The sequence below is a fragment of the Cryptomeria japonica genome, chromosome 2, assembly GCF_030272615.1.
Source record: "Cryptomeria japonica chromosome 2, Sugi_1.0, whole genome shotgun sequence".
NCBI lineage: Eukaryota > Viridiplantae > Streptophyta > Pinopsida > Cupressales > Cupressaceae > Cryptomeria > Cryptomeria japonica.
In genome coordinates, this window is record NC_081406.1 from 315,192,831 (window position 1) to 315,219,319 (window position 26,489).

General features: G+C 37.1%; 1 protein-coding gene across 5 annotated transcripts in view; it reads left to right on the forward strand.

Moving 5' to 3' along the window:
- Positions 1–26,489, forward strand: part of LOC131070233 (uncharacterized) — a 125,759-nt gene that overhangs the window by 68,631 nt on the left and 30,639 nt on the right. For all 5 annotated transcript variants that reach the window (XR_009112299.2, XR_009112298.2, XR_009112295.2 and 2 more), the window contains one exon: positions 16,386–16,503. Coding sequence is in view for 1 of the 5 variants with exons in the window: in XM_058005738.2 (XP_057861721.1) it covers positions 16,386–16,498 (113 nt within the window). In the remaining 4 variants the exon portion in view is untranslated. The remainder of the gene's footprint in view (positions 1–16,385; positions 16,504–26,489) is intronic.

The window sequence follows — 26,489 nt, forward strand, 5'->3', positions numbered from 1 at the left end:
AATAGAATTATTAATTTTCATTTACAAAATTTATTAAATTTTATGCTTCAAATATTTAATGCATATGAATGTCTATGGAAAAGGTTTTGTAGTGCTTGAATTTTGTCCTTCTATTACAGCAATTGCATTCTTACATTTCACAAAATAATATTGTACTCAAACCATTTGACAAAATAGCTTCCACTAAATATTGGAGAAACAACAAAAGTTTTGGCATTGGATTTTACAGTGGAGTTAGAGTTGTGCATCCTGGCAGCCTGAGGGTATTAGTGAAAAATGAGGACAAATTGGAATCTCATGACAAAAATGTTGCAAGTCTTCCTGGAGTATTAGAAGAATCTGAAAACATTGATTTAGCATCTAGAGATTTTGGATCATCATTTATTAGTTGGAAAAAAAGAAGGGACAAAGGAAAATAATTCTTCCATTGCAAGGGATAATGAAGTTAGCAGGAATGAATTCAGAAGAAAAAATCTTTTCTATTCTTGCAAAGGAACTTGGTAGCCTAAGCACCTATTCAAGCATAAAGAAGGGAAGTTGCTAGAGGAAGAGCCAAAAGTCATAGGAGAAGCTGGAAAAGAGAAACAAGAAAATTGTCAAATTACCCTTCCAGAGATTTCAGTAGAGGAACATATTAATGTTAAGCCCGTTGAAATTTTTAGTGTCTCCATGCTATCTATTCAAGAAGTTTGCAAGGAAATACATGAAAATAAATTTGTTCTTGAAGGTTTTGTTGCTGCTACAAAGGTGGATGAAGCTAATTCATTCTACAAATGGAGAGGAGCACATTGGTCTTCCTGACAGTGCTGAGATTGAAGGAATTGCTGTCAGCATAGAGCTGTCCTAACTTCAATGCCGGAATTTGGCAAAGGTGATGATAGTGAGATAGCTGATTTGGAAATTTATGCTATGGAAGACAAACAAGAATTTTGTCGTGTGATGCTGATTATGATCAAGGACCTAGTGCATTGCAAGTTTTGAAGATTAATTGTTGATCATTGAGGAACAGGTTATTCAAATCTTAACTCATTTGGATAGCACACTCAAATTCATTGAATACCTCTTTGGACAGCTCAACTTGAAGAGAGATGGAAGGATTTGATGGTTGGTGCTGTATATGGTGAAAATGGATTAATAGAAACAACAATATTGAAAGACTAACAAGGATCAACAACAAAATCCTAGCCTAACAATGAAAATGATCCACCATACACAAATGAAGATACTTAAGACCATGCAAATAAACAAAATAAACCAAGATATATCATTCACATGTCTAGTAGGGTTTCAATCTCTATTTCTTCCTATCTCCATTGATCTTGTTTGATATATTTGCTCTCAGATTTTATGTGTGCACAAGAGCTCAACAAAGAACGAAAATGTGGTTGATAGTGTGATTGTAAGAAGGCTTGATTGCATAAGAGATTTGACGATTAGATGATTAGGGTTTATAATGAAGGAAATATTCTCCTATATAGAGAACACTGTAAGAAATGGAGGGATAAGATTAAGAAGTGAAGATGATAAATGGTCGGCTAGGATTAAAGGGTAGGTAGAGGAAATAATTAAATGATAAAGGGGGTAGGTAACAAAAGAATTAAGAGATAAATGACATGTGTCATGGATAGAAAAGGCTAATGAATCAATTAAATAAATAAAGATTTATTTAATTAATAGAGGAAGTGGGATCAATTAAATAAATAAAATATTTATTTAATTTAAGAAAAAGGACAATTTAAATAAATAAAAGTATTTATTTAAATGAGGAAAGGCTTAGAAGAGGATTAATGGATTAATTAAATAAATAAAGATTTATTTAATTAATAGAAGACTTAGGATAAAGATTTATTTAATTAAACAGGACAATTTTAGGTGTCTACAGATGCCACTATAACAAATTTGCAGAGAAGTCTTATAGAGCATTCACAGAAAAGGAGAAAGAAGTTGGTGAACTTAGCCTCGAGTTAAGTTTAGCTCACTTTTATGTTACAAAGCAGAAAATTGGTCACCTATTGCACCTACTTCGAAGGAAAAAGAATTTGACAAAGGGAATATGGAGATCAAACAGTTGATTCAACGAATTAATGAGCTTGTAGTGATGAAGAATTGCTCAATGACTACAACAACACTACTATCACTTGGGAAGAGCATCATGAGTGCAATTCCATTGGTGATGCATCTTCCATTTTAGATGCAAAATTATCTCTTCATGATCTGATTTGTGAGACGCCTCCTAATTCATGCAATGAGAAATGCTGAGATATGGAATCCAAGTGGTTGTTTGAGATTTCCATGGAGCAAACAGGCGAGTTTCACATTGATTGCATTGGGAGGTATGCTCATCATTTTTGTTTCAGCCCACAAATATCTGATTTGATCATGTTTCTGATAACCATGTTTGTGATAGAGCTTGATAGAGCTATAGGTTTCAATTGTATCATATTGATGCAGTTGGGATATAGTGAAATATTCCTCAAATTCAATAGGGGTCCAGGTTTTGGCATACAGTTTCAGATTACTTGGTAACAAGCAATCTTTGGGAAGGAAGGACTATAATGACCCCATTTTCAACCTAGGTTTGCAGAAAGGAAATGAGTTAATTAATTAAATTCAGTTGTCTTGGCAAGTTGTATTTAATCAATTATGCTAACGAGTTTAATACTAAAGATAAATAAAGCATTATAAGTCACTTTATGAGAAAATAAATCAAATATTAAAAAAAAAAGGATTTTATAATTGAGCAAATATATCAAACAAGATCAATGGAGATAGGAAGAAATAGAGATTGAAACCCTACTAGACATGTGAATGGTATATCTTGGTTTATTTTGTTTATTTGCATGGTCTTAAGTATCTTCATTTGTGTATGGTGGATCATTTTCATTGTTAGGCTAGGGTTTTGTGGTTGATCCTTGTTAGTCTTTCAATATTGTTGTTTCTATTAATCCATTTTCACCATATACAACACCAACCATCAAATCCTTCCATCTCTCTTCAAGTTGAGCTGTCCAAAGAGGTATTCAATGAATTTGTTTGTGCTATCCAAATGAGTTAAGTTCCACATAAGGCTATAAAAAAGGCTGGTGAACATAAAGGAGATCATTCTGGATATTGTTTACTTTACTCTCTAGAGGTGTATGCCTATGGTCAGATTTCTCATTGAAGGGTGCCTATGGTCAGATTTCTCATCGAAGGGACAAATACCCTAATGGTTTTCCTAATGGATGAAAAACTCAGAAGGTAGTGCGTATCTGGCTAGGGATCAATGGTGTGTGAAGCTTTGGAATTTGGGGACGAAAATCTTGAGATGCTGTTTGAATGATTTCACCCAAAAGTCGCAATTTTTCTGAATGTGAAGTGATTGATTCAAGGTTGCATTTTGATAATTTTTCAGTAGTTTGCAAGCAATGAAAAGTTATTAGATTTCAAGGTTTTGAGCAAAGGTGATTACTCTCATATTATTCGAGTCGATTGACACGGATTGAATATGGACCCCATGTTATGAAGTTTGATTACTATGACAAGTGTATGAGTTAGGGTGCCAGCTAAGGGACACCCTCTTGTATGTTGATTTGGTATTGAACTTTTGGAGATTTGGAGCAAATAATTTCTTTACTTTTTGGGCGTAGAGTTTGAAAAGAATAATAACATATTGCTGGCTGCCATTGAAGATTACGTTGGGTGTAAGCAAGAAAAAGAATAGGTCGTTGAAATTAAAGCTTCCGAAATCAATCTTTGTGAGGTGTTTGGATATAATTATGCTGGCCAATATCTTCTATAGAGGGTTGCGAGGCTATAGGGCCACATTATTAGAGAAATCATAGCTCATGTGGGGGTTTGAAGTCCTTTGGGGAGCTGGTGTAGACTTGGAACAAACATTTTTTTTGACAAAATTCATTTCCAGTTTGTAGTGTAAGGGAACAAAGATAGGTCGAAGGGTTTTTACTATTCCAAAAGAGGCGTTTAGAGTAGTTGTTGGTCGTAGGTGGACGTGTGACCTGCTGGGTGCAATTATTGGAGTTGTTGGGCAGTGTGTGGACACATTAAGTTCTTTCACATTATGGGTTTGGATAGTTAGCAAAGATGTATGGAATTGGACGTTTTGCGTCCCATAAAGGTCAGCAAATCCATAAAAAGTGTATTTTTGTGCACTGTTAATGATAGTAGAAGTATGATTTCATTTGTAAAATATATTACATGCAAGGCTTTGAATTTTTAATGCATATGAATGTCTATGGCAATGATTTTGAATTGCTTTAATTCCGTCCTTCTACTACAACAATAGCATTCTTAAATTTCACAAAATTATGTCGTACTCGAACCATTTGACAGAAAATCTTCCATTAAATGTGTTGTCTCAATTTTTGAACTTTAAAAAAATTGACAACCTCTACCAATTTTTACTCAAAATTTGTAGTTTTCTTCTTTAAGGCACATTTTATGAGGTTTAAAACTCATATTTGTTAATGTCAAATCATCAGTGGGTGTCTTTGTCATCGTTGTTCAAGTTTTGGTTGGATTTTCCTTTCATTTTCCTAGCTTTTTGTGCAATTTCGGGTTTTGACTTTGAGTCAGTCACTGCAAGTAGGAACCTTTTACTGAAACTGCAAGTTAACTTTACTTGCAATCAGGTCTCTAAAACTCAATTACAAGTTGTTTTGCACTATTAATTGCAAGTCGGGTCCTAAGACCCGAAATGCAAGTTCAAACCTATGCTAGTTGCAATTGAGTCTTTAGGACCTGACTGCAACTAAGTCCCTTTGGTTGAGCGTTCTTGTCAAAAGTCAAGTTGGGTTTTAAGTCCAACACTGCAAGTGTGTAAGTTTACCCTTCTCTTGCAAGTCCTTCACGTTTCACCATTGCATTATACTTGCAATCAGGTTTTTGAGACCCGATTGCAAGCATGTTATCCTTTCACTGCCTTCATGTTTCCCTTGCACTGGCAATCGGGGTTCCAAAACCCGATTGCAAGGCAATATTGCATGAACGTTATATGTGCTTGCACTTGCAACATGCTCACTTGCATTTGGGTCTCCAAGACCCGATTGCAAGTGTAAGTATCGGGTTTTTCCCTTTATACCCCACCATTTTCTTATTGCAAGCTCATCCCTGCCACTCATTTGCAACTGATAGCAAGCTCATGCCTATTTTGCAAGCTCACTTGTTTGCATTTGGGTCTCCAAGACCCGATTGTGAGTGTAAATTTCAACGTTTTTTCCCTAACTTGCATTCTTCCATTTCCCCATTGCAAGTTCGCTGCAATCCACTTGCACTCGCATTCCACCTCCCAAGATCCGAAATTCACCTTGTCTCCACATACTCTCATTCCCATGTTTTCCCTTTGCAAGATCAATACTCATAGTTGGATATCTAAGACCCAACTACAAGGAGACACACTTTGATTACTTGCAATCAATTCCTAGAGACCTGATTGCAAGGGGTCCAAATGCATGTAAGGACATCAAGCAAAAGCTAGTGGTGTCATATTTTGATGGCAGTAATGATGTAAAATGAAAAGAGTATGCTTTCATACATACAAAGAGGATCAAAATACCATGAACCATGAATCAGAGAACAATGGCTATTCTAATCTCACCATTGGGAATATTTTCTTTCCTTTAGTAAATGTGGAGGTCAATGCCATTGTAAGAGAAAACTTGACAAATGAAGGTGTAATGCAGCAGAGGAATGCATTGGTACAATGCTTTATAGTAGCGTTATGTGGTTAAAAGCGATGACTTTCATTGTCACAATAACCAACAAAGAATGTTTATTATCAAGTTCAATGGTTGATCTTCATGAGGTCACTGTCATTACCATTTATGGTCAAATGATGCAAGTTGATGTTCCTGGACAAATACTTTCACCAATCTTGAATACTTTAATTGCTAGCAAGATGAAGACCTCTTAGATAGAGGATGATGTAAATAGAGTTGTGTCTTGGACACTTAGATTAGTTTCAATTTATGCATTTGTAATTTCCCTTTGACAAATTACATGTAGTGCCAAAAATTGTAATTGCAATTAGTCACATTACTTGCATTCTTGTAACTTGTAATTTACATGTAAACAAATTACAAGTTGAAAGATAGTAGGACTGTAATTTGGAATTAGTCATAGTTAGTTATAGTGGTTGTGGAAAAAGTCTCAGTGAGTTGGACTTTCCCACTTTTTGCTCTCATCCCCTCTCCTATATATATCAGAGGGTGCTCTATGTAATTTTTATCTTTCTAGCAAGCAAGAAAACTCCGCAAAAATTTATAGCGATAAAGAGTTTGTGTTTTATACTTGTAAATTGGATTCTCAAGTAATATAAAGAAGACGTTTGAGTTTCAGACTTTGTGTTGAGGCTGTGTTCATATATTCATTGTGTTCTTATGTCACAGTGATATATTTTTCTGCATATACTTGAGATTCTAATGAGGTTGTTGGAAAGAGCTTTAATCTGATTTCTTGTAGACTTTGTGCTGCAAATATTGAGGGTTAAATTAGTATAGTTACATGTCAAGATAGGAAGAGGCTACAAGACTTTGTGCTTGTACTTGTTCTTATTGAATAGCAGTCAAGAGTGCATTATACTAATAGACTTTGAGTTGCTATATGTTGTACGTTGTTATCATACTAATCATCTTGGAAGATAGATAGGACAGTAGAAAAGTGAAGACTTTGAGCTTTGCTTCTACATTCCCGTACTGGGGAAGTGATGAAAGACTTTGGGCTTTCATGGAAACTTCGCTTCCTTTTATATAAGTATCTTTGTAGTTGTAGTTTTCTTAAGTTTCTGTATTTGTTACTCTAGTTGTAGTTTCTTTTCCAGAAAGCAGAGAAAAAAATATCATCTTTTCTGAAAAAAGAGAAAAGGATGTTGTCCCACCCAAGTTAGATTAGTGTTTATATGTTATAGTTAATTTGTAATAGTAGGAAAGGGGGAGCCTTCCCTTAGAATTAGGAGAGTTTGTAAGATTCCGAACTGAAATCTTATTTAATTTGCTGATTTTGTTTCCAATTTTGTCTTTGGCTAGCGAAGGGGTTTTGTTTGATTTTTGTTTTGTTTTTGATTTTTTTTTTTTGTGTTTTTTGACTTTGAATGAATATTGAATGCAAACATGCAAGGAAATAATTGACTGAAAATAATTCCAGAATTCTGAATTTTTACAGCAACAAACTATAATTTCAAATAAGAGTGCTTAGTTTACTAAATGAAGACAAATATCATACCAGGATTCCAACGCCTAGCCTGGTAGTGCACTTTTTTATTGATGGTTCTCACAAATTGACAATATGGGGGCTTCCATGTTGTGACAATACCTCCAATGAGGTTTATTTGCATCCACTTGAATTATCAAAAACAATTATTGAAGAATTAAGTAAATCTGCTACCAGTTCTACCAGACTCCCAGGCAAGACCATTGAATTTGCCCTGTAATCCTCAAAGAATTGCTCACGTTGCTCATATAAGCCTGAGAAAGTCTGATAAAACAATTTATTTGTTGATTGCTAACACTAACAATGGATTTCCTTCAATTTTCAAACCCTTATTGCTGCTAATTTATTTAATCAACCCTGCTGATGACATCATGATGGTATGACCAGCATAGGAGGACCACGTGGGGCTTGAAAATGATAGTTGCTGCCCTCAGTCACTTCCAATAACTAATCTCCTTGCTGTTGCAGGTCTGTAAATGCTGATAATGACTGAATTTTGAAGCCCAAATAAGAATCCTGAGTGAATTCCTCTAAAATATGGCCTGGGGTTTCGTCCAAGCTTGCCTGAAATTGAAGAGTTTTCGTTCTCCAACACATAAATGCTGCTGATCTGATCTCAGAGCTGCAATTTTTCAAAAGAGAGATGAAAAAAATGAACAATAGAATGCCAAATGATTGCCATACACATTCCTTTATGCTTTTCCAAAACTCAACGTGCAAATTAGGGCTCCAATATGCCAAGATGCCAAAAGATATTCTTTCAACTTGGTCGCCTAGCTTGAGGGTTATGATTTATCATTGTTGGGGCCACTTTTTAATTAAAATTTATTTGCCTTTTGCCTAGATAGGCATGCATAAAGGGGTAAACTTTATATTTTATCATTGACATTTAATTAACCCCCTTTTATAAAGTTACTTTATAAAATAAGTCTAATTTTAGAAAAAGTAACTTTATAATGAAATATTATAAAGTTTACATAATATAAGCTCACGAATGCCAAGAAAATTAGTATAAATCCCCTTGGTTAGCCAATCATCTCCTAACCTGTAAATTTGGTTGCAGAGATGGCTAACAGGCAAATCCATGCTCTTGAGTGGCAACTAGTGAAGATGGGACATTACAGAGTATTAACTCGCATGTTGTGGCTAAAACCATAATTTTGCACGCTTTCCTAGGTGTACAAAATTTTCAACCAACAGAATGTTCGAGATAGAGCAAAAGTTTTGGCATGCCTCCCCAAACAAGAGCCATTGTTAGGTCTTGCAGATTTTTATACCCTCATTTAAATTCCCATTATGTATAATTGATATGAGAAAGTTTTCATAGGTTTGATGTTCTAGTCATTGTATTCATTCCCCCTTTTTGGCTAGGTAGCCAAATTAAAAAGGCAAAATACTTATTGCGAAGGTCACTTAGGGTTCCAATTTTTAGAAAATTCAACTGGGTATCTCTCTTTCAAACTTGGGAAAAGTCTTTGCAGTGGGGAAAATGACCTCTAAGCTTCTGTAGTGGACAATGACCTGTAAATGTATGCAATAGAAAAAAATTCTGCAATGGTGGAGAGGGCACAATATCCTACAATTTCTTTGAGAAACGTGTTTTTTGCCGTTGACAAATGCTAATAACATTTCAGAATTATATTTTGAGGCATTGAATGGTTGATTTCTTTCTGTATCTTGGAATTAGTGCCTGCATGAGTGGATTAATAACAAAATCTCCAAGTCTCACTACACACTTGAACTGCAACATGCTGTAATGATAGAAAAATCCCAGTTTGCATACGTAGTGCTATTTGTTGAATTCAAAGACAACTTCTCCTCACAAAGACTTGAATTTAGATTCTCTTGCATTTAAAAGGGGATTCAATGTTGTTTTTGGTGGGGCTGAAAAAGGTTCTAAGGGAACTGAGAAGACTTTGAGCAGCAACTTGATTATGGTGTTTAATTGTTTTAGGTACACAGTCAATGATTGCAATTTTCTTTAATTGTTGCAATGATTACGAAGGTGCCAGGTTACACGAAGGGGCAATTTTTTTCTTGATACATAAAATCTATAATTTGAAGTGAACTGTTTGATGTTTCTCATTCCAATTCCACTTTTAGGATATAACTTAAAGTGAACTGGTTGAAATGGATCATTAATGACTCGTTTGGTTGTTGTAATGATCAAATTGAGGAGCACTCAGCTGTAAAAGACATTGGAGACTTGACATTGAGCAATTGGAGCAGCTATAAGTTATATCTATTCTCTATACTTGTTTTTTTGATTAATAAAAATTAGTATATGAGCAATTGCTGCTAAGATGGTTTTTCCCCTTCTTGTGGTTTTTTAGGATAAAATTCTGAGTTAGTGTGGTGAGTTCTTATTTTCTGCACGTAATGTTTCAGATTTGCACAACGCTCTATCATCTAAGATTATCTATTGGTATGAATAAGTAGGACAGATAGTTTGATTTTTGTGTGTTTTCGTAGGAGTAATTGGTCAATTTGGTATTGGAGCGGATTGCTAACCTTTGAGAAATTGTGGAAAGAAGCTTTGCATATTAGTGACTAGATTTTCAAAGGACAAAGAATGGCTGCCTTGCACTTCAGAAATCTATACCTGCAAGTGGAATAAAAAAGTGAGAATGGAAGGAGATTTGAATGCATGAGTAGCTGCCTTGGAGGTCCACATTGAGAGATCAATGCAATTCAGACTAGGATCAGCCAACAACAACATATAACAGCAACAAGGAGAAACGGCCCAAGATTAGTCATCTGTTGGCTCCTTGTTGAGTTACTAACCAAGATTTGATATTGGAGACAATGGGGAAGATGATTTTGATAAAGAAGGGTTCTTGGAGGAAAGGCTGTTGGAAAAAACATAGTTAAAATCTGAAGAAACTCTGTTTAAGATTGAAATGACGATTAAAAATTAAATTATTTATAAGTACAAGAAAGTATGGAACTTTCAGATACATGAATTAAACTAATGGAGGTCTATTTCAGTGTGCAAAATGTAAGTGGGTCACACAAGATTTCTTTTGCGCACCTTACAATGTTTGGGCATTCTTTTATACAGTGGCAAAGTTATTTAGTGTTTGCAAATAAAAAGGAAAGATTAGTTGTGTATAGTTGGGAAGATTTTGAGGACTTATTTAGGAATATTTATCCATTTGGGAGACTTATCCAAAATTAAGTTGTTGTATTTTAGACAAGGTAGTGGGTACAGTGTGTAGGACCACTCTAGGGAACTCCAGTGGCAAGTCATGTTAGGCATGGACTGAGAGGAGGAAGATATTCTCACAAAATATCTTAGAGGTCTCCACACCTATATTTGAAGGAAGGTGATTACTACAAGGCAAAAAAGACTTGGATCGGACAATTGGTCATGCCCTCTATGTAGAAGAGGAAAAAAGAGGGGATGGAGAATCTTCCAAGCAAGGCCAAAGCAATGATCAGTCCTAGAAGGATGAGGAAAAATTCTTTGAGAAAAGTATTTGGAATGATAAGAAGACTAATACTCTTGTGCACTAATGTAAATACCTAAAGAATCATTGTAGTAATTATAATATTACTGGTCATAGTGACAACTAGTGTTGGACATTGCTTCTAGTGCCGCACCCAAAGAACAAAGCCAAGGACTCCAATAAGTTCATGGTGACTCTTCAAAAAAAGTTTTAGGCTGACAACAGTTTAAATATTAGTTAAAGGCTTGGTTACATAGCCACCAATTTCTGAATATGAAAAAAGAATTTGATGGGATGAACAAACTTTTTCTTTTAAAGTTGCACTTGGAGATCCCTGTTTAAATTGTAATTTGATTTCAGCTGATATCATAAAAAAGAGTCAGCTAAAAACATATGCTCATCCCACCCATATCCTTGTAAATGGTGTAAATTTGTAATGTTCCCATTTTATGGTTCTCTAGCAGTGCAGTTGTTGCTGACTTTCTAGGTTTGTGTCAGCATGTTTAGAGAGGTAATTTGATGTTACCAGTGAGCTCAGATGGTATAGAGGAGTCATGTGACACTTTTGGGTGTAATATTGAGCTATATTTGGTTATTTTAACTAAGGTTGCTTCTTTAATCAAATATATTTATCAGACACCTTAGTTTTATAGCTTGTTGGAAAGAGGATGGAAAGTTTTAAATGATGGATGCTTAAAAGTGGCTTTAAGCTGGAATGTTTTAAAAGTAAATTAAATCACTTTTTGGAGTTAAAAGGTTTAGTAAATTAATAAAGTGATTTTAAAAGAGAGTTTTTGGAAAGTTACCTTAAAAAGCTTATAAAAAGGGGAATTGAGAGCTCATTTGGTATGTTGAAGTTTATTACCTCTTTATCTGATAGCCCTTGTGTTTCTGGAGATTGGACTTGGTTCATCTCAGCCTTCCTAAGGACAAAAACCGTCTTTGAGAAAATTGGCAACGGTGGTGAATGATCTACCCTAGCTAATATTGTTGGAGATATCATTCAGGTATTTCACAGTGTATTTAGAGATTGATGTTTTTAAATTCATGAAGACTCTCTTTAGAAACAAATTTGCAGGTTATCTGGATATATTGCAAGATATTGGTGGAGTAAGAAATGGATGCCATGTTTGGTTTATTCTACTAAGCGATTCAATGGAGGATGAAGTATTCAAATATTGTGGTTTACTTCTTGGCATCGGTTCGTTCTCTTTGGTGTAGGCTCCCTCTTTCATGGCGTGTGCTATCATTGCTATGGCTTGACCATCTTGTGCCCTAGGCGCTGGGGTTTCTAGCTTCAATGTTTGCAGATTTATGCCTTGGACATGGGTTTTTTTGAAAGCTTGGATTGTGGATTTCTTTGTCTAATTGCTGCTGATTAAATTCTGAAACTTGTCCTTAAGCTGAGCATATTATTTAAGTGTTTGTTGGACTGCTGCAAACTCAGAGTTCATTACTGCTGTTTATATGCTCGAGATTGTTTTTTTTTTGCTAAGCATGGCATTCTATAGTGCAAGAACAGACTAAAGGCGCATATTATGTTCATTTCTGAACAGCACATTCTGATTTTGTAATATGATTGTAATCTCTTAGTTCTTTAATGGCAAAATATGATGAAATTTGCAAATCAAATCTACTCATAAACTTCTGTTAAGTATTGAAAGATTATGGTCATTGGGAGTTCTATTACTAAGTTTGCATGCATTATTCTGAGCAATAATCAAATAACTTCCAACATTTGCAAATCTGAAATCATTCTCCAACTATTACCAAATAAATTATAAGCAAACTGTTTGTTATAATGTCATGGCAAAGAATGCAATCAGTTTGGGTGCCAACTTTTTGACAAATTACCTTCATAGCTGAGTGGGTGTAATGTCCCCAATTTTGGGTAAAGTGACCTAATTAAATTAATCAAGTCGTCCAAAAATTGATATTATTTCGAAAGGATGACTCATAAATTCATAATTGATTAATTTAATTAAAAATAAAATAAAAATAGTAAAATAATAAAATAATAAAATAATAAAATAGTCAATTAAATAAAGTTCTCTTGTTGTGACAAATATTAGATGTGGCCTTGCAAATTATAAATGTGGTCTTATCCTCTAGATAGTGTTTGGAGGTCTTCCTAAAGAGGTTTATAGGCTGTAGTAGAGCATGATGAATTGATATGATGAATTTGTATGATGCTTTGTGATAAGCTGGATGTTTGAGGATGGAAACCTTCAACAGATTGATAAAGGTTGGATGAAAACCTAACTCTTTTTAAGGGTGGATGCGATCAAGATTCATATTTGGGCCAAATTTCTGAAGTTTCCGTTGGAAACAAATTTGCAGAAGTTTGGAATTTTTCCAAGAAAATCATTATGGGGACATAACTGGGAGATATTGTTTTGAAAAAGGGGAGATTATGTTTTTGAAAGCACTCGTTAAAGAGTCAGTGTTCTTCCTTGGAGAATAAAGGTAAAGTAATATTAATATTATTGATGTGGGATTTCCAAAAGGTTATATTTCTCTCTAAAGTGTAGCTTGTGAATATTGCAGAAGTCTTTAATTTTTATCGGGGCTTTTTCTTATGGCATTTTGATGTGGGAATATGGGATGGCAATAATAGTGAAGCTTGGGTGCCACAAAGATTATCTCAGTACTGGGCAGATTGACAGGAGTTCCCTTTGCATCTGCAAGCCCTCTTCTTGAGCTCGATACCCACTTCTCAGCGTGGGAAAGTCCCCTGTAACTCGTCATCCTCTTTCTTTGTGTGGCATCTTCCATGGCATGAGAAATTTGTAAGAGGTCCGGATTTTGTGAAGGATTTCAGTGGCAACTACCTTTAGAGAAATTTGCTCATTTCTATAGCTAGCTGGACTATTACTGCTCATTGAATGATAGTTGCTGCATCAACTAACACTTCTGTAGATGGTTTGTGGTCTCAGTTTGGGAATATATTGAGATGCAAACTTCTGTTATCCAACTTATATTAATGTTAGTGATTTTCAACGCTAGACATTAATATATCTCTTATCGAATGTAACCTGAGCTTCAAAATAGTCTGCTGTTTGGTGGGAAGGATAATGAAGGCCGTGGACCTTGCTGGTGGGGTAAACTGTGAAGGACAGATGTTTTTAGTCTTCTTTGATAGCAACCATCAGACTTGAGCATGGATGTTAAGGTGCACAGTTATATATATATATAATTTCTCTGATATTCTTGAAATTAATGTTTTTGATATTAAGAGCAGCAAAACAGGGGTGCTGTCCCCAAAAAACAACAGCCCAGATGGTGTTAAAACAATCAGAAAACTAGTAGCCGCACATTGACAGCACATTAATCGTCGGCTACAGAGAACAGAACAAAGACAAGCCATAACGGCACATCCACAAAAACTGACAAGCAAACGGACAGGTGACAAGAAAAACCTGTCGGACCAACAACCTGAACCCAGCTCAAGGGGGGCTAGAGGCTCCCAATCCTTGACAGAGGAGTTTGGGGGAGGGGGAAGACTTCCCCTAATGCCTGTGACAAACCACAGTCCAGGCGATACTGTCATTAGGACTATCAAGAGAGAGATCTTCCTTGAGGGTCCCATAGGATTACAATCAGTATCTCTAGCTGCGTGCTGCTGCAGAACCAGCAGCAGTCTGTTGTAGAGGAACATCAACAGGAGCAGCAGGAGCAACGGGACTTGAATCCACAGAGGCAGCAACAGCAGTATCAACAGTAGCTTCAGCGGCCGTAAGAGGCACAACTTCATCCCAAGAGGAGGTCCCATCCTCCTGAGAGAGTCAACAGAGTTGTCAGCATAAACAGTCAAGTGATCCATTGTAGCATCCTTCCACCACGTAGGAGCACCTTTGTGACGCGAAAGGGAGCAATGTTAACAGAGTTGTTCATATAATTTCTGTTTTGAGCAATCGATTTATATTGTTTGAAAGGCATTTATCATTTTGACTGCATACATTTTTTGGGAATCTGAGTATTAAATATAATACCAACTGTCTGTGAAAATTAATTGGAAAAATATTGCAAGTTTGAATGAATGCCTAGTAAGGATCTTTACAGTGCGTGAAAGAAGTGTAAAAAATTGGGTAGCAAACAGAGCTGCATATTACAAAATTTCAGTTTTATATAAGCCCAAGATACATAGACGAAGTGGATACAAGTGTAATTATTATTGATCCTTTTGCTATGGTTCTTCATAATCCATGTATGCTAGAGATGCAATTTTTATTGGGAGGGTGAACAAATATATAGATGGATGAGGATCAAAAGGGGCACCAAAGCAAAGCAAAAGATGCAATGGTAAGTTCCAACCAAGCAATCAAATAAATTCAAGAAACCAAGCAATTTTGTTTACTTTTATTAAAAGAAAAACAAGAAGATGATCTGGGAATTTTTACAATGACTAGTCTATGAAGGGTTTGGATGATGTGTAGTCATCTTTTCAAGGAGTGTTCTATAGGCCCAAGGGGTTGCTACCAAGAAGGGAGGTGGAGCATGAGATTCAACTATTACTTGAATCTTTACTACAAAACATTGGTTTATAGGGGATCGCTTCTCGAGAGCAATGATGCCAAGAAACAATTTCAAGAGTTATTGAAATAGGGGGTCATTCGGCTTAGTTCTTCACCATGTAGTTTGCTTATTGTGATGGTATAAAAAAAGATTTATCTTCAAGGATGTGGATAGTCTGCTAGACATTTAATGAGATCACCATTGTAAACTGTTATCCTCTTGCAATGAGTGGGAAGAAGGATCTCCCACTCTTGTAAATTATTGCTTACCCTTGGCTGAAAAGGGAAGCTGATCAAGCCTACATTTGCCAAAAGTACTGCTGCTTTGTTGCACTGCCTGAAGCAATAGAGGAAGAGGGCCTTTTAAAAATCTTTACACAGAAGGCAAGCCTTGGAAAGAACACTATAAGTTTCCTGTCCTTACTGGCCCCTTTCTCAAACCTTTGATAATCAACTGGGGGTCACTCTTAATGATCTGCTTCCTGCAACCCAGCAAGGCTGTGACCTTGATACATTCTAGCACTCAGCCTTTTCTTCATTATTGGATCTGGAACCCAGAAAGAAGAACACCCTTCTAATGAGCTATCCTGAATGAGAAGAGACCAAAGTTCCAGCTTCCATCAGCCTGGGATTGTATGTTGACTCTCATCAATTTTTTTGAAGAAATCCACTAGTTGCGGTTTATAGGATGCACGCCGTTATCTCAAAATCTGTTTCATGATCATGCCATTAACAAGGGAACTATCTGAATATTGCTGCTGAATTTGTTGACAAATAATTTATTTATAGGATGCAGTTTTACTAGATTGCATAACTAAGTTAAATATAGAGTTTGAATAATCAAATTATCATAGCTTATTCTATAATGTATATCCTTTTCGTTAAGCCCAAAACCTACCAAATTGGCTTTTGGTTAAAACTGCTCAACTTTCTTTGTCTCTTAGATTGCCTTCTTTTGTTTGTATCTTATTTTTTTATGAGACTCTTGAACTTGAGAACAAACTCTTTGCTGTTCATATAATTTTAATAAACTAGACTTAAATAACATGTGCTTAAATTTGATTGCACGATGAGAATCTGGCTTAGTTTCCTTATCCCTTGATTTTACAGCTAACCCATTGAGGTCTTCTCTAATCATAGGCAACCAGAATGCCTTGCATGTAGATTGACATGCTATATTTGTTTGTATAATTGTAATTCTGCTTAAATTCTGCAGGGATGTTTGAAGCAACTTCTTTAGAACGTGCAAGGCGAGATTCTATTTATGCTGTGAATGCAGCTGGTGAAGAATTTGATGATTCAATTACAATGTCTCCACTTCCTTCTTAGCTATGGTATGTAATTTTTTATTTAACACTTACAAGATTGATTCTCTTTTATCAACTTCAAAGTATTACATTATCATCAATTGGTTCTATTTAAAGTTGCTGAAGTATTCAATTTTTTGAACATACAAAAATTATTGTCTTGACAAAGTGTTTTCTATTGACGAGGATACTTTGAAGTTTAACCAAGTTTTAATTACAAGTGCTTGTCAATTACATCTATATTTTAATTTCTAGCGAGGTTGGTATGTTAAAACTAGTATTCAATGATGTGTCTGTGTTAAATGGCATCCCACAAACCTATTTCTACAAATGTGGTTGACACATACGTCTTGCCATCAATTATTTATGTAATCAAGCTAAATATATGGTTGGATTTCTGATAAAGTTGTACTTCGTGAGCTGGGATGGTTAATGGAGGCAATTTTTTTGGATAGAAAAACAATCCTAGATTATTCTTGATATGAGATCAATACCTTGCAAATAGGGTTTCATCTAGGTAAGCTATTAATAGACAATGCAGAATGAATGAGTTTTATTGATGTCCATGAGACCATCAGTCTATGGGACCAAGAGTATCATCATTAAAATTTTTTTAGTTCCTTTCAATATCGGCTCTCCTATTGTGGATCTTGATCAAGAAACCTGCAGTTTTGTGAAGTTTTGCCTCCTCAAATGGCTCATTTAGACTGCTCACCTTTAAATTGTTTTCATATTGTGTACTAATATCCTCATATGTTGTGTACTCAAAGATGAAGTGCCATTTAGTTTCCACCACCTATTTATTGCAGAAAAGACAAAGTCGTTTCATTCCACTCTTCCTTGGGGACTACCCATCTACTCGTCTTACATCTATGATGGTGAGAACTGGTTCTCATCTATGCAACTAGAATTCCAACGTTTCCCTTAATTGCCACCCTTAGGTAGTCCTTTTTATCATGCTTGTTGTCCCCAATTTGGAACTCGACCAGATTTAAACCTTTAAGCCTTGCCACTGTCTCATGGATTTGACTAAAATGTTTTATCAAACCTATCTTGCCAATAGCTATGTCCACAATGGAAGATTATGAAGGCCCTCTGTTAAGCCCCATCTGAAATTAATAAACTACTGCATAGTTTTAGAAATCATTGCAGTTCAACATGAAAGTTTATTTCCCTTATCACAAGCCTGCAATATCTGGGTATTATAAAAGGCACTATCTTTGCAATAATTTCACTAGATACTAATATTAGGATTGTATTTATTCACCTGCTGTCTAAGCAATAAACTCAAAACCCTTCTAAAAACAGATGGCCATCCATCCTAGAGGAAATCATCTAATGGTCGGGAACAAAGAAGACAAAATAAGCTATTTCAGTATGGATCTTGTTGTGACCATTTCACACATCGCCCCATTAGAATGGGGACCCCCTCTTTTTGCTTTTTGTTTCGCTTGTTCTTTTCTCTGCTCTTAGGGTTTTGATTAAGTGAGTGAGTTGTCTAGACTAGGGTTAAGCCTTAGGGGTTTCTGTTGGATATTTTCAAGCCGAGTCTAGTCGAGTTTTTGAAGGTTATTGAGCATCCTCCCGAAGGTTGCAAATTTTGAAATGAGATGAGCCTGTCAGGAAGGTCAGGTATGTCTCAGGTTAGGTCCAGTCAAGGTTTTTGAGGGCACATTCAGATTTTGTCTAAGTGTTAGCATTTTAATGATGGAATTGTGCATTTTTTTTGTCTGGGTAATTTTGACCAAATTTTTGATGGCTTGATAACTGATTCCTAGCCTTAGAAATGACCTAATTATGCCTTGTGAACTGACTGAAGACCTAAATTTTGGATATTTTGGCTTGTAGAGGTAAAATCGCTCCTGTCCCTCTCCCAGGGACCAAGGCGAAAATGATGTTTGGTGCATCTTGGTTATTGACTTGTTTTAATTGTTTTGTGCAGGGTCGCCAGGGGATATGATCGAACGTGAATTGAAGATTTTGAAGATTTTGAAGACTCAAAAATGATAAGTTTTTAAGGTTTAAGACAAAATCGCTCCTGTCCTTCACTGAAGGACCAGGGCGAAATGGCTTGTTTTGATCATTTTGGGTCTTGGTTGATCAAACTGGAGCATCAAGGACGCAAGGAAAGATGAAGCAAGCATAATGGAGTATCCAGACCTAGTCGTTAGCAATGAAAGGTTGAACTTTTGGCCTAGAAAGATAAAGGCACTCCTGTCCCTCACTGAAGGACCGGAGCTTGAATTCCAAGTTTGCCTTATCCTTGCAAGATTTAAGTGATTTCGCAATTTGAAGAGGACAAAGGAAGTACGTTTTGCTCGTTGAATATAATTTGAATGGGCCACAATGGAGAAAATCGATCCAAGTTGCAATAGGCGCTCCTGTCCCTCACCCAGGGACCAGGGCGATTTTTTTAAGGAAGCTCCTGTCCCTCTCCAAGGGACTAGAGCGATTTTCTCAAGGGACAAGTTTCTAGCCAAGGAAAGGCAAGTTTTTCGTTTGAGAGGAGTAAAGGAAGGCATAATCGATCCATTGAAGATAATTTTGAAAGTTTGCAAAACATAAGTGAGCTTATAATGGCCAAGGCGCTCCTGTCCCTCACCCAGGGACCAGGGCGAAAAACACACTATCAAGTCTTTTCCTCCAAATCCAGGCCAAGGCACAAGATGGCGATAATGTTTAAGGTGCTTCAAGGAAGAACAAAGTTGCAAGGACCACGAAACTGGATGAAAAATGGCTAGGGCGCTCCTGTCCCTCACCAAGGGACCAGAGCGAAATCTTCAAATTTGCTTAATGGCCTAACATTTTGGAATGCCACTTTCATTTCAAAGACTCAAGATGGAAGGTGGAGTGATATTCTACGTTTAGAAAGTGATTTGAAGATGACACGATCAAGGGTTTGTACCAAGAACTAAAAAGCGCTCTTGTCCTTCACTCAAGGACCAAGGCGATTTTCATAGAATCAACCATTCTCTTCCAAAACCACGTCAAGACAAGGATATGCAAAGTCAAAAGTGTCTTTCGAAGGACGACAAACAAGGAATTGACTCCAAGAATCAACTATCTTAAGCACAAATGCAAAATTCGCTCCTGTCCTTCACTGGAGGACCAGGGCGAAAATCCTAAGAAGGTCAATCTTGCCTTGAGAAAGCAAGCAAAACATGCATAGAACGAGAGATGATGATCATCGCCTACCTCACATCATGGATTGGCAATTTGGAAAATGAAGTCCAAAGATAAAAAGTAAGATCACTCCTGTCCCTCACCAAGGGACCAAGGCGAAAGTGTTTTAGAATGCCTAGTTTTAGAATGCCACTTTCGTTTCCAACACTCAAGATGAAGTAAGCAATGACGTTTTTTGCCTTGAAGATTATTGAAAGTTGATATGATCATGAATGTGTGCAATAATGCAAAAATCGCTCCTGTCCTTCACTGGAGGACCAGGGCGAAAATCCTTGGAAGAGCTCATTTTGTCTTGAGAGGGCAAGTGAAGCATGCATTGAAAGGACGAATGAAGATCATTGATTGCCCTGCAACATGAATTGGCAATCGGAAAGACAAGGACTAAGGACAAAAGTAAGATCGCTCCTGTCCCTCACCAAGGGACCAAGGCGAAAGTGTTTTAAGGTGCACTCCTTTCAAAGATTGAATAAATCAAACTCAAGATTCCAAGCAAGAATGCCATTTTAGACGTCCAAGGTAAGACTTTGAACGTGAAAAGCAAGAAATACAAGGTCAAAAATGAAGGGGCGCTCCTGTCCCTCTCCCAGGGACCAAGGCGAGGTTCTCACATACCAATATTTTACCATGCCTAGGCGCCAATGTCCTCTAAGACACATTAAATGCCAAATTTCGCTAAAACTCCAAAATCTTTAAAAAAATTAAATTGACATTTAATAAGGGCGCACATCATTTAATAATTAATTTAGGCCTTTTAAAAGATCGAAATTTCAATTGCAAAGGCATTTAAAATTAATTATTATTAAATTAAAATTCAAAAGCGCTTAAGGTGTTTTTTAATGTTTTTGCCAAAGTCGGCCTCTCCTTTCATTTAATTTGTATTTATTTCCTTGGCCTATTTTCCAAGTCAGCCTATGGGCAATGGCAAGGATGAGCGCCTATATAATTGAGGTATTTTGAAGCATTTTAATCCATTATTCAATCATCTATCCAAGTGCGATTTGGAGTGCGAAATCTGTCCAAGAAGGAGTGCGAACTTTGTTGGAGGCTAGAGGTGGAGCGAATTTTTCTCAAGGCGTTAAAGACCAAAAGGTGGTGGAGTTGAGGCACGTGAGGAAGACCATTTTTGTTGAAAGGAGGCACATTTGCTAGAAGATTTCGATCTTCATTTTGCCTAGCGAATTTCTTAATTTTGCATCTCTTTTTTAGAGTTAGTTCTCAAAAAGAGGTATGGCGAGATCTCCCTTGTTTAAATTTTGAAATTTTGAATTTCAAATTACATAGTCATATCTAGGAAATGATAATTCAAAGATTTACCATGAAGTTTCCTAAATTTAAAACTTAAATCCAGTGTATATTTCTACATTGCAAAGTATATTGCTTATTATGAAATGTTGTGTAGGTATCAAGATGGCGACCCCGAAGGCAGGAGCATCCACTAGTCGTCCAGCTCTCATGAAGGAAGATCAAAAGAATGAAGAATTGGAGACCAAGATCGTGTCAAAGTGGAGCAACATTGGAGATACCAGCTTGGGAAACTTCAGTGTGAAGAAGTTTCGAGAGGTCCCTTATATTGGAAAGCCATCACCTGTCGCAAGGAGAACAATTGAAAGTGGCATTATCAAGGCGGCCGGCTTCCCTCCAGCAGTCCAGTGTCCTGAGCTGATGATCGAGTGTGCCCGCCATTATGACCCACAATCCAGATCAATCGTGTCCAAGGAAGGAAACACTTTGGCTTACCTTTCAGAGGAGGCTATCAGTGAAGCTCTCCATCTACCAGAGCATAAAGATATGATTTATAAAAGCTTGGAAGGAGCTAGATCCATGTACGAAGATGATCCAGACACTTGGTTAAGCATCATCAATAAGAATTGGTTACTCAAGAGTCGTCCTCGCCTGAGCAAGGTTCCAAACACACCACATAGGATCGACTTCCAGGAGGAGTACAGAGATTTGATAACCTTACTCAATCGAGTTACAGGGGCTCCTCAAGCCTTCTATTTTGAGAAGTGGATGTTCTACTTCATCCAAGTGATAGTTCAAGGAAAAGGAACAACTCATTGGGCTAGAATTATTAGCCATTGCTTGGACGTGCAGTTGAGAAGACTGAAGGCTACCAAGTCCTTCCACATGAGTTCATACATCATATATGCCTTGATCAGGAGTTTTGAATATGCAGGACTACCTCACAGAGGAGCAATCGGAAGAGGACCCGGGGAAGTCAGAGTTTGTGAATCTTATGTTCACTTGCACCTGGAAGTAACTACAAGTTAGTTAATGATACCTTCACGATGAACATCACCAGGACATTGCAAGGTGGGATTCACAATCGGATATCTCAAGATGCACAAGAGCTTGTAAAGAGGTATGGTGCTTGGTTTATCCAATTCCAGAAGTTTACATATATTAGAGTTCATGGGTGTCCTTCACCACCATATATGTTGCCAAGATATCCGACAGACAGAATAGTGTTACTGGAGGTGACTAGGCAGTTGGCGGCTTATGCAAAGGCATTCAAACACAGGCATGGAAATGGAATTCCGGTGCCTATCATACTAGGGAATTCAGTTGAGGTATGTCCTAATGCTCTAGCCCTGGATGATGCAGAGAAAGAGTTGGCCTTATATTCATTTTCATTCTTTGCCTTGAGAGAGAATTTTGATCCTTATGGATATGTAGAAGAAACAGTTGGTAGAAAGTACAAGCACGAATCTCAGATAGAGGACTTTCTGATGAATCTCTCAAGTGATTTAGAGGTGAAAAGAAAGATGCATTCCAGATTACCTTTAGATCTCATCAGGAAATGCAAAGTTTACAGAGTGGCCGATCAAGCCCAGGACAGTGGCAGACATCTCCAATCATCTTATGACCAAGAGGACAAGACAGTGAAGATAGATTGGAACGAGCCTGAAATTACAGACTTGAGAACTTTGATGGCTCCGATTTTGTCTTGTACTCGCAGATGGGTGGATATACAACATCAAAAGTTGAGAGAACAGAACACACCGATGACTTTTACTTTGGAGGAAAGGCCAGGGGAAGGAGGACCAAGCACAAGCGAAGGCAATCCTCATCCTAAAAGTACAAGTGAAGACAATCCTCACCCTAGATGCGTAAGTGAAGGCAATCCTCATCCTAGAAGCGCGAAGAGGAAAGAAAGACCTGAGAAAAGGGAACCTTCCAAGAAGAAGCAAGAGGCCCATCGAGGTCACTCATCTAGCACATCTTCCCAACATGAAAAAAGGACAAGTCAAGGACAAGAGAAGAGGGTACTTGAAGTTGAGGAATCTATGGAGTCAATGGTCCAGAATGATAAACATGAAGAAAGGCGAGCATCTCAACGTTCATCAAGTCAATCTCCCCAAGTCAATGAGCTACATGAAGACAGGAATGATGACGAAGTGACATCTCCTCTCCGAGAAGAGGGATCAGTGCCTAAAGAAATACAAGTTAGAGAGACAAAGTCCGCCATTCCAGACTGGCTAAAGGAGAGGCTAACGAGAGTAATTGTGATCGAAGATGAAGATAATGTAATTGATTTAGAGAGCCTTGTTGGAAATTCTCAGGAAGTGACATAGAGAAGGAAGGCTGCCAAGATGTCCAAGATGATCAGAGATGAGACAGGGTCCAGAAAATTGCAGATAGCTACACCAGCAGTGGACAAATATGAAGGTGAAATCCTGGCAGAGGAGTATGATGTAGAAACATTTGAGCTTGGTCCACTCACAACCGAGCAGACACTGGATGAGGCCACTGATTCATTCGAGGCATTTAAAGACAAGCTTAGAGAAGAAATGGAAAAGAATAGAAAGCTTGAGCGAGAGGTCGGTGCTTGGAGAGGCTACTTTAGCCATCTCAATCAGCCTTTGGGACGTTAGGATCCAGCAGTATCTCTTGTGCAAGCACTTCCCCTTGAATCAGTTGGAGAGGCAGAAAGAGTTAAGAGCTTGGTCCAGCTTATGAGCTCTTGGATTGACAAATCTCATACCGTTGCCATTGAGTTCGCAACAAGAATGATGCGGACTACCCATCGAGCCATCCAGGTCCTTGAGATCATTCATAACCTAATGATAACAGTAGCCGCCTTTGCCCACACTAGAGATGTTATCATTCCTGTTCTGCAAGTAATCAGGCAAACACCAAGGAAGATCTTAGCACAAGAAAAGATAATGGATGGAGGAGCTCATAATTTGCTCCAGTGGTCAACTCTATTTCAAATGAAGGAAGTTCTTTTCGAAGACATTAGTACGAAATGCAATCAAGTTGAGGAGGTCATTCATCCGATTCAGGACAAGGTGTTTGAGGTGTTGTGTTCTATTCTTGGCAGGAGGATTGAAGATGAGACAGATGTGAATCTTCAAGAGTTGGAGGAAAAGGTCAAGGTCATCTTTTGCAAAGATGAGAATGTTATCACAGATGAGCAAAGAGATCAAATGTTCGCCACTATGCTCTTGATTGAGAAAATCAAAGAACTCGAGCCTGGATGGGATGTAGCTCTTCTCAAGGCTTTTGATCAGATCATCCACTTGGAGGAACGAATGAGGAATCTTCCAGAGATTCCTATTGCAGAGATTGAAGGAATTGTGTCTAGATTCACTGCATATGCTAAAAAGGAGCATTGGAAAGGGAACAAGGTTCTAGAAGAGAGGTTGTTATAGATGATGTGGCACCTTAATTATCATTGGTCTATGTTTCCTAGATTTTTGTGCCAATTAAATATTTGGCTATGCATTTAATATTGTTCAGTAAAAGGGGAACTTTTTGTAATAAAACCCTAATTAGGGTTTAGGTGTCATAATCTCAGCCGTTGATCTTCTTTTGATCTGGGCCGTTCATTGTAATTGAGGATGCTATATATACCCTCATTCATTTTCATTTTGGTCATTAGAAAATAAGAGAGAGATAGAGAATAGCAGTTAGAAGATTAGAGCTTTTGAGAAGAAAGTTATTTTGTAGCAAGATTGAGCATTGAAGAAGGAATTTCAAGCAATTGTTGTCTATGTTGACTTTGAGATCAATAAAATATTGAAGTTATGGTGTTTTATTGCAATTCTCGTGGTTATCTTCATGGTGGTTTACTTTCTTGAATCATTCTCAGTCGAAGTAGTGTTTAAATTTGAAGGACTAAGTGTTGAGCTTGATCTTTGGTGAGATTCACATTCCAAACCACTAGCTTCTTACTGATTGTAAGGACGCCTTGTGTGGTCAACTGGAAATATTTGGATTGCTTAAACCTTCAATCATTATTGAATTATTGATATGTACCTTCATGGTAATGTCTATGATCCTTGATGAATTGAAAAATCAATAGTCACCTTAGAAGATCGCATCAACTTCAGTAGAGTTGTTATTCCTTGGCAATACTGAAATTGGTAGGATCTTACCAAGTGTAGCCTACATTGAGTCATTCTTAGGATTAGATTAGGATTCATCTCTTGCAAACCCTACCTTTTGATCTTTTGAGAACTTGTTAGTTTTAGGAAATCTTGTTCCTGTACGGAAACGTAAGGCCCCTTGATGAAACAACATTCACAACGACCACTGGTGCTTATCCACACGTAGAGACCCTACATTACAGAACCTTGGAGTCATCCTGATTGATCCTTCTTCGCGACATCTTCAGCAATCAGAGGCTTTATTCAAGAGAGGGTAAGGTACCCTTGGGTATTTTATTCTGTGTTAGGCAGTGTACAAAATACACGTCAACAGATCTTTAGATGATTTCTTATAGAACTCCAAATTTTTATTCCAAAGATGCCCTTGCTGTCACTTTTTTCCATTGTTCATATCCTCTATTTACTTTGTATCCTGCTGATGACTTTGCAATATATATTTTATTTATGAAATGGTTTATTCTGATTTGCTTTAGAACTCATTAATTGTGCCCTTAAGGTGTTTCAAAGACACAAGAGTATAAATGAGGGGGACATTTTGGATTGCCTGATTGAAGACTTTGAGGTGACAGAAGCTACATTCCTTGGTTCAAACAAAGATACCACAAAGAGTCATTGTGTACCTGAGACTCCCAAATTCGAGGCAATTGAACATCCTTTTGATAAGGCAGATTCCGCTAAAGGGATGTCTTGAGTTCTTGATAGCAATGACATTTTTCAGAAAATGGATTATGCAGAGAATTCTTGAAAGCCATGATTATGGTTTGCGATCAATGGGAAAATAAGCCTCTAAAATGAGGTCACCCGTGGTCATAATCAAATTGGTCGAGGTGCGGTCAGTTAATGTTTTTTCTTGGAAAGTTATAGGAGCACTTGCAATTATCAGTGATCTTATATTTAATCACCCTGGATTGTCAAGAACATTCTATAGGAGAAGCTTCTAGTACTTACTTTGGATGGATTGGTTCATCATAGTCAACGACAAAAATCCTGTCAAATAGTTTTGTTTCCAATCATTGATATTGTTCCCATGAAAGCTCAGATCGTGCCTATTATTTCAAAATTCTGTGAATTTGCACGAGCTGGGCACTCAAGTCACCAAAGTCTGAGGAGTAACTGGATATCCCTGAAGCATGATCGACAACTGTTTTCAAAAAAAAAAAAAAAAAAAAAATGAATTCGTCAAAAAGGTTATGAGAGCTTTTTGAGTCGGGTTTTTGTTTTGGTTCATGAACCAAGTTGGGAACCCATGTGGTTCTTGAACCACCCCAAAAGCCTGACACTTCATAGATTGGTTTCTAATCTATCATCGGGCCCAACACCGTTCAAAAATCATCCAAATCACTGACAACGCCTCTTTGGATCTATTGAAAGGCAATGGATGCATTATGTTCAACAAATTCACCTGAAGTGCATGAAAATTCAGCAGAAACATTTTGT